The sequence below is a fragment of the Octopus bimaculoides genome, chromosome 1, assembly GCF_046866305.1.
Source record: "Octopus bimaculoides isolate indiv1 chromosome 1, ASM4686630v1, whole genome shotgun sequence".
Lineage (NCBI taxonomy): Eukaryota > Metazoa > Mollusca > Cephalopoda > Octopoda > Octopodidae > Octopus > Octopus bimaculoides.
In genome coordinates this window covers 159,404,528-159,414,527 of record NC_142928.1, presented here as the reverse complement: position 1 = coordinate 159,414,527, position 10,000 = coordinate 159,404,528, and the positions used below count along the sequence as shown (strand labels likewise).

General features: G+C 34.4%; 1 protein-coding gene across 1 annotated transcript in view; it reads left to right on the top strand.

Annotated features, from left to right (window-relative positions):
• LOC106874088 (globin-like) overlaps window positions 1–10,000 on the top strand; it is a 142,836-nt gene that overhangs the window by 132,635 nt on the left and 201 nt on the right. The window contains exon 5 of the mRNA XM_089361464.1: window positions 5,503–10,000. This exon is cut by the window's right edge and continues 201 nt beyond it. Coding sequence (XP_089217590.1) covers window positions 5,503–5,637 — 135 coding nt within the window. The 3' untranslated portion in view covers window positions 5,638–10,000. The remainder of the gene's footprint in view (window positions 1–5,502) is intronic.

The following is a 10,000-nucleotide window of genomic DNA, read 5'->3' as shown; positions in this document are numbered from 1 at the left end:
TTCAATATATGCATGTTAGTATAAATAAATCGTGCTTTCTTTCTCTCTTTATCTATCTATCTATCTCTGTCTCACACTCTCGAATATATATATATATATATATATATATAATGTGTGTGTGTGTGTGTGTGTAACAATCAATAACAGGTACGAAGAAAATCATATATTTATTTTAGATCACACCTTAAAGATCCAACAATTGTTTCAATTGCATTAGCATATGCATATATATATTTACTTGTTGGAAATTTAACTTTATTCCTCTATACTGAGTGTTGACTTGATATCTGCCAGGATTTTTTAATCCCATTTTTTTCTTCTATGTGTGTATTTCTTTTTTTTTCTTTTTCTTTTTCTTTTACTTATTTCAGTCATTTGACTGCGGCCATGCTGGAGCACCGCCTTTAGTCGAGCAAATCGACCCCAGGACTTATTCTTTGGAAGCCTAGTACTTATTGTATCCGTCCCTTTTGCCGAACCGCTAAGTTACGGGGACGTAAACATACCACCATCGGTTGTCAAGCGATGTCGAGGGGGACAAACACAGACACACAAACATATACACACAAATACACACATATATATATACATATATACGACAGGCTTCTTTCAGTTTCCGTCTACCAAATCCACTCACAAGGCTTTGGTCGGCCCGAGGCTATGGTAGAAAACACTTGCCCAAGGTGCCACGCAGTGGGAATGAACCCGGAACCATGTCTTTGGTAAGCAAGCTACTTACCACACAGCCACTCCTGCGCCTAAAGTGTGTGACGTGCCTAGAAAATTTTCAAGACTTCGAAAAAAGTCGGACTGTCCCACTCTACAAGGAGCGTAGACAGCCACCAAAATGAAGGACTTAACACTGCTATGCGTCACATCAACGACGACTAGCCCGCCCTCCGAGTCAACAAAGTTTGTTCTTACCTGTAACTTTAAAGCCTTCGTAGAAGAACCACGACGCCACCACCCCTCTCTGCCGGTTGACACGGAGAAATAATTTTCTCGTAGTCGTTGAGCAGGGGTGAGAAAGCCTGTGGTCCACTCAGTCCAACATCCAGTCTATGCGACCTGAGATCGTAACCGAGGTAACCCTGCTATCTGATCGATCCCAGGCCGCGCACATTTATACATCTTACATTTAAGAAAGCCAAAAAAAAAACGGTCTTACCTTTATTAGAGCAGGGTTAACCCTCCTCATCATCCGTGGTCTGTGGGGACACGTTGATGAGTCTATTGTACAGAGCTGTTGAAAAGTTTTTTCTTAGAAGGCCAACTTCCCTTGGAAATAATTTTTTTAAAACGTTTGTGGTTGGCACTATCGATGTAAATAAAATGTATATCACTGATATCAGCTCTAGTAAAGATTTGCACGCTTTGTTAAGTGCCAATTTCATTTTTTGTATCGTAAGCAGTAATATAACTATTTTTGAGGAGCAGGGGTGGGAAATTTGTGGGTTCTGCGTGTTTGCGTGTATGTTTGTAACTGTGGGGGAGGGGGAGATTAGTGTTAGAGGTGGAGGGTTGGAAACTGGAGACTGTGGGAGCCGTTTGGGTGTCAATGTCTGTGGGCATGGGCTGGGAACAAGCGTCCGTGGAAGAAGGGTGGGATCTTTTCTTTTTCTACCTGGATACTGTACTCCATTCGCTGTCCAAGGCTTGCATCTCCATTCTTTTCATATTTTGTTGCTCCTCCCTGCTTGGTCTTTGACCACTGGCGCTGTAGGAGGTGCGACTGTTTCCGCAGCGGATGGGGGAGCTTTGTTCTTCACTGGTGGAGGGCACTCGGGTCATATATACCCCTTTTGACCGCACTTAAAACATCTTGGCTTTCTGCCCTCCACCATTACTCTCAGGATCGTTTCCTCCCTTACCCGTATGGTGTCTGCAATCAATTCTAGGTCATTCTTGCGAGGCCTGTAATAATATTTCTAGGCCCTGCCAATTTTGTTGGTGAATTTTCGTGGCATGGAGGATTGTCACCTTATCCTCCAAGCCCAAAACGACAGCGGCCACCAGGCAAGCAACGTCAACCTCCGGTGGAATTTCTCCTACCTTCACCTTGGAAGTTCGCCTTCCCAAGTAGTTAGGTGGGAGTACCACTTCGTTCAATCTCAGAGGTGACTCTGAGTGTTGCCTGGCCTTATCTTCACTTGCGAATCGAACCTCTATTGTTGCGCCCGATTCCCTCTGGCAAGATACACATCTTGCCAGATTGGTTGTAGGCATTTTCCCGCCCGTTCGCTGGTTATTCTATCCAGTTTTTTCTCCTTAATTCATACTATCTTAAAAATGATGCTCTTTCGAGCAGTATCATACGTCACCTCGCTGGGAGGGGTAAGTTTGATCTCATAGCCCCCTCGTTAAAGCATTCCTTTAAATTTGCCTACAACTTGTTTCAAGTCTTCCCTGTTGACGCCGGCAACAGCCGCAAAAGTTGTTAACTTTTTGTTTTCCACCTGTATCTATCATTTCTTTCGTGTCTTTTAACAATTTTGTATTTAACTCCTGAACTTGTTCATTCAAATCTTCGTCCCACGAAGGCACATCTGATGAGCTTACGTGTACATTTATGTGTGTGTGTGTGTGTGTGTGTGTGTGTGTGTGTGTGTGTGTGTGTGTGTGTACAAGTAAATGTAGAACGTTAGAATGAGTGCTCAACACCGCATTGGTGGACAAATAATTTCTTTTTTGTGAATTAAGGCTACCATTGGTTTCATGTTAATAAAAGTAGGAGAATTAACAATTTTTCAAGCCGATAACATGGAAAACAATATACAATATATATATATATATATATATATATATATATATATATATATATATATATATATATATATAGTATATGCGTGTGTGTGTGTGTGTGTGTATTATGTGAATGTAGTTATTACTGGTATATATGTATATATGTATCCGTGTATATACGTGAATATATATACACATATATAATTATTCTCGTATAGGCGTAAGGCCTGAAATTTAGTGAAAGGGAGAAGGTTATTGCATCGACCCTGACACTTTATTTTATCGACCCCAAAAGAATGAAATGTAAAATTGTCCTTGGCAGGATTTCAGCTTGGAAGTAAAGAGGCGGAAGAAATTCTACTAAGCGATTAATCTGTCGGACTAATTCTGCCCGCTCGCTTTATCTACCTAGCTACCTATCTATCTATCTATCTATCTATCTGTCTGTCTGTCTATATATCTATCTATCTATCTATCTATCTATCTATCTATCTATCTATCTATCTATCTATCTATTTGTCTGTCGTATGTCTGTCTATCTATCTACATATATATGTGTGTGCGTGTATGTATATTTGTGTGTGTGTATACACGTATGTAAGTTTTTATGTATGCATATATATATGTATATACTTTTTTATTCTTTTGCTTCAGTAATTGAACTGCAGCCATACTGGAGCAATCGCTTTGAAGCATTTAGTCGAAAAAATCGGACCCAGTACTAATCCTTTGAAAGTCTGGTCTTATTCTATCGGTCTATTTTACCGTACCGCGAAGTTATAGGGGCGTAAACAAACCAGTACCAGTTGCCAAATGTTGTGGGGACAAACACAAAGACACGCACACGCACACGCGCGCACGCACACGCGCGCACGCACACACACACACACATACATACATACATATATATATATATATATATATATATATATATATATATATATATATATATATATTTGTGTGTGTGTGTTTATAGGACGGAATTCCACAGACCCAACTTCATGTTGATTGCTAACAGTATGCACTCTCTCCATCTATTGCTCTCAGATCTACATCCGCATGTTTACAGTAGTGCCATTCACCCAAACCATTTTCACCCAGTAACCCACTTTAGAGAAATTCACTATAAGAGAGCATTTTCTTCGTTATCCTCCTTTTTATCCCAGGAGGAACTTGAAAAATTGATGGCAGGTTGACCGTAGTTGAAAGTATCCTTTCAATCCATTCAGCTTCGTCCAATATAAAATCAGTTTGGTCATAGCCATCATGAAGAGGAAAAACTGCCTGCCCAGCCTTATTAATAGAGGATGGTAAGGCGATCTCCACGATGGACACGGCTGATAGACGGATCCACTCAACACGCGGCAACACCTGTTCGACATTGTTGTTGTTGTTGGCATTCCGTCGCTTACGACGTCGAGGGTTCCAGTTGATCCGATCAACGGAACAGCCTGCTCATTAAATTAACGTGCAATTGGCTGAGCACTCCACAGACACGTGTACCCTAAACGTAGTTCTCGGGGATATTCAGCGTGACACAGTGTGATAAGGCTGACCCTTTGAATTACAGGCACAACAGAAACTAAGAGTGAGAGAAAGTTGTGGTGGAAAAGTACAGCAGGGTTCGCCACCATCCCCTGCCGGAGCCTCGTGGAGCTTTATGTGTTTTCGCTGAATAAACACTCACAACGCCCGGTCTGGGAATCGAAACCGCGATTCTATGACCGCGAGTCTGCTGCCCTAACTACTGGGCCATTACGCCTCCACACCTGTTCGACATAATCCACATAATCCCACAATTCCGTAAAACTCGAACATCACAAGAGTGAGTGCAGTACAGTTTCGTAGTTCTTGTCTAATTTCGGATAGTTTCACCTGGAGGGAACTTCCACACCCGTAGAGTTTATCTCGAATCCGTATCGACCTTCAGTAGTACTGCTAGGTTGATGATTTCTAGAAGTTACCTATATTAGTCCTCAACCAGAATAGACAAGCCAGTCCGTCTTCGTTTTGACGCCTACAGCTTCCCTGAGGATGTCATCTTCATCTTGAATTATTGGTGCAATAGAACTTCTATTGACCACATTGCCCAGCAGACAGAGGACACTGAACGCTTAACGATATTCCAAGTGTCAGGGGTCCAGTCATTCTCTTCTGTCACAAGTCTGCAGCTTCGTCAAAGAGAAGAGCTATAGAAAACGTGATTTATAAACAGAGATCACACCTGCTCACCGTCCAGGAATCTCTGCAAGTGGCGCAACTTCTGCGCTTGTTTGTGCTTCAGCAGCTATAGTATTCCAATCTCGTCTTCCAAGAAGCACCAGCAGTTGATGGACCTCATGAACAGTGTCTATTCATCCATTCCCTGTGGGCGAAAGCGAAATAGTAATCATTCGTCTGTCCTATACGGGAACTGCAACAAGACACGATGGTCAGACGGTAAATTATGACAGAATAGATATAAGCATTTTCCATCTCATCTCAAACTTTCAGAGACAACTTCCTCTCATTCGAATTCTGGGGGATAATAACACTCTGCTTGTACCTTATCCTATTTCCTATCCGTACCGAACTAGATCCAAGCAGTTCAATCGATTCGACTGTTTAGTGCACCACAACATTGTCCTCTGGCTTAGACTAGCCTCCTCAGGTACCAAGCTACAAACCTTACCAATTTGTTCAGATTTGTCTTTGTTCTTGTAATGTATGGAGATATCGGTCATTACAATTTTTATAATGTTCTTTGTTTTAATTTTTCAGAACTTGGCTTTGGTGTTTATAGATTTCATGGAAGAAAGATTGGGAAGCAACTTCACTCCTTTGGCGAAATCTTCGTGGCAGAAAGCGTTAGTGGTTGTGGTTGATGTCTGCCATAGAGGTATGAATGAGGAGTGATAAAAAGCCTGCGGCAAAGACCATATCGTACCTTTTTAGGTACAAGGACAAAAACAACCATAACAAGAGGGAAAAAAAAATGAAAAAAAAACAAAAAACAGCAACAATAACATCAGGAACCAGAGGATAAAATATTGAGGTTTGGTTAAGCAAAATCAATTCACTGTAAAAAAAAAATGGAAGAAAACGAAAGATCTACACCTTAAAGTATAGACCTCATAAAAGTTGTATATATCTTCTATGTAATCGGCCATTTACCCAGGGACATATATGTAAATACACATATGTAGATGAGTATATAAATATATGTATATGCTCATATGTGTATGTATATATATATATATATATATATATATATATATATATATGTATGTATGTATGTACATACACCTATGTATATACCTATAAACACATATCTATATATGTATACATGATAAATATATCATCACTACTAATAAGATAGCATTAAACTTATATGTATGTATATAAATACACACACACATACGTATATGTATGTATGCATATATATATACGTGTGTGTGTGTGTATGTTAGTGTATATATTTGTATATATATATATATATATATATATATATATATATATATATATATGCATATATATACACGTATATATTATATATATACACGTATATATTATATATATATGCAAATTCATATCATATATATTGTATACATAACGCATGTCTTCATACAAATATGCTTACATATGCGTGCATTTATATAACTGAGTAGCTAGAACCTCGAGTGACCAGATCAAGTCCATCATTATCATCATATATACGTATATATATATATATATATATATATATATATATATATATATATATATATATATATATATATATATATACCTACACATATATGGGTACAGGATATCGAAAAAAAACGTCAACAAAATGACAAACGAGAACATAAAAAACAAAAGCATAGAAAACGAACTTTTTTTCGAACAACGAAAGAAACAAATAGAGAAACCAGACAGACATAAAGAACATTCCCTTCATCAGTTGTCCCCTGTTTTATCTACTCCACGTTTCGAATGATGGACTTTGATAATCTGGTTACATGAAGTTGGAGCTGCTCAGTTCAGTACTTAATGTTTGCGTCTACAGTGAGAGATGAAACTCGCTTTAAGTTTACGAAGTTACAATCTGCAAAATTCACTGTATGATCGGACCAACTTGACGGCGAATGAAATTCATTATACATACGCACGTGCGCACACACTCACTCACACTCACACACACTATACGCACAAACGCACGCAGACACACATACACTCATACACTTCACACAGAGACTAACACACACACACACACACACACACAGTCACACGCTACACGCACGCACAAACACACACACACGCATACATATATATGTTACATATATACATAAATATCCATATATGAACATACGCATATATATATGTATATATATATATATATATATATATATATATATATATATATATATATATACATATATATATATATATCCATATATGAACATACGCATATATATATGTATATATATATATATATATATATATACATATATATATATATATATATATATATATATATATATATATATATATATATATATACATACATACATATATACATACATGTATATATATATATATATATATATATATATATATATATATATATATATATATTATACATATACAAATGCATATATACATAAATATTTATATCTATACATATATATATGTATATGTGTGTGTGTATCCACACACATTATCACTGACACTAATACGTACATACATAATATACACACACACACACACACACACACACACACACACACACACACACACACATATATATATATATATATATATATATATATATATATCTATATATATATATATATACATACATATATAATCACACATAAATACACTTGTACATATATATGAAGTCTGATGCTATCTTTTTTTTCCCTATGCGCCCTTAGTTATCCTATCAGATCCCTGGGTATGTTATCATTGAAAATGTAAATATGACTTTCATTAGTTGCCTTGGTACATGGGATTTACGCCTAGCCTTTTGTCTCTTGCCCATTCTAACGTTTGTACATTTTAGTTTTCTGTTTTCCGGCAGAGGGTATGTCAATTTTTTAGAATAAACTCTTGCAGTTACGTTCAAATTTTGTCTTGTTTACAATATATTCGCCCATATATAGGTGTGCAAGTGTATATATCTGTGCGTATATATGATACACTCACGTGCAGACACTTACACACATATTGTATACATAAATATATGCCAATACATATGTATAATAATACATATATGTATATATATATACACACACACATATATATATACATATATATATATATATATATATATATATATATATATATATATATATATATATATATATATATATATATATATATATATATATATATATATATATATATGTATGTATATATACGTTTATGTTTATTAGAATATGGCAGCATAGAAAACACATACGGAATTAAATAGTTCTAGATTGTATATGTATGCATGTATTAAAGAATATAATGTTAGTTACACGTCCATTACTGCACAGTTTCACCTGTATGTATTATTCAAATGGTATACACTGGCCTAGTCTTGTATTTAAAGACATATACATAAAAAGTTCAATAATACAATTACAATAACCATACTGGTTATTATTGAATAGAAACAAGATTGATTATTATAATAGTCATACTATATCGTGCAGTAATACCGAGTAGCTTGCCTAATTGGCAAAATACTGTTTAATACATGCATACGTATATATAAATATACACTAACACACATACACATACATATATATGCATATGCATACGTATATATATTTATATATATGTAGGTATTAAGATGTTTATACTTGCATATAAGTATATAAGTATATACATATGTATTAATGCATAAATATATATATAAATATGTGGTCGTGTGTGTATGTACATATGTATATATATATATATATATATATATATATATATATATATATATATATATATATATATATATATATTATACATATTATACATATTATATATATATATATGTAAATATATATATTATATATATGTATATATATATGTGTGTGTGTGTAAATATGTATATATATATGTTATATATATATATATATATATATATATATCCATCTATACAGACATATATATATTAATGCAGACATACATATATGTATATATATTCATATATGCATACATATATATATATATACATACATACATACATACATACATAGAGAGAAGAGAAAATGAGAAAGAGACAGAGTGACGGACGTGTGTGTTCATGCATGTAGTCATGTCTCTATGTATATGCTTACGTATGTATGTATGTATGTATGTATGTATGTATGTATGAGTGCATGCATGTATGTGTGTATGTGCAGAAACATATTCTGTAAAAAACTATTTGCGTTCGGTCTCTCTTCGAGATTGTTCATTCCATAACGATCCAACTCTGAATCCAGTTATATACTTACTCATTAGACATGCGCACAGACCCAACCACAAATACACGCACGCACGCACGCACGCACGCACACATACACACAAACACATGCACACACACATACATGCGCACAATATGCATATATATGTGTGTATGTGTGTGTGTGTTATATATTATACATATACATACATATATATAGATATATATATATATATATATGTGTGTGTGTGTGTGTGTGTGTGTGTATGTCCAAGTATAAAGGTTAACCATTCTTAGATCCCTCTGATCTTAAAATGACGAACAACTGAATATATTTCGTAACAGTTTCTGGGATAAACTTATTTTATCCTTTTGTAAGATTTATTTGAACACACAAGTGCACACAAGCACACATATATGTATATATATATATATATATATATATATATATATATATATATATATATATATATATATATATATATATATATATATATATGCATATATATACATATATATATATATATATATGTGCATATATACACTTACACACACACATATATCTATACGTGTGTGTGCATATGTATTTAAACATACATATGTGCATACATATATGTGTATATATATATGCGTCCATATATATGTATGTATATATATGTACGCATATATTTATACACATATGTATATATATACATATATATAAAGATACATATGTACATGTGTGTGTAAATTTATATATACATATACATATATATACATACATATGTGTATATGTGTATAGATGTATATACATATACATATATATATATATATATATATATATATATATATATATATATATATATATATATATATATATATATATATATA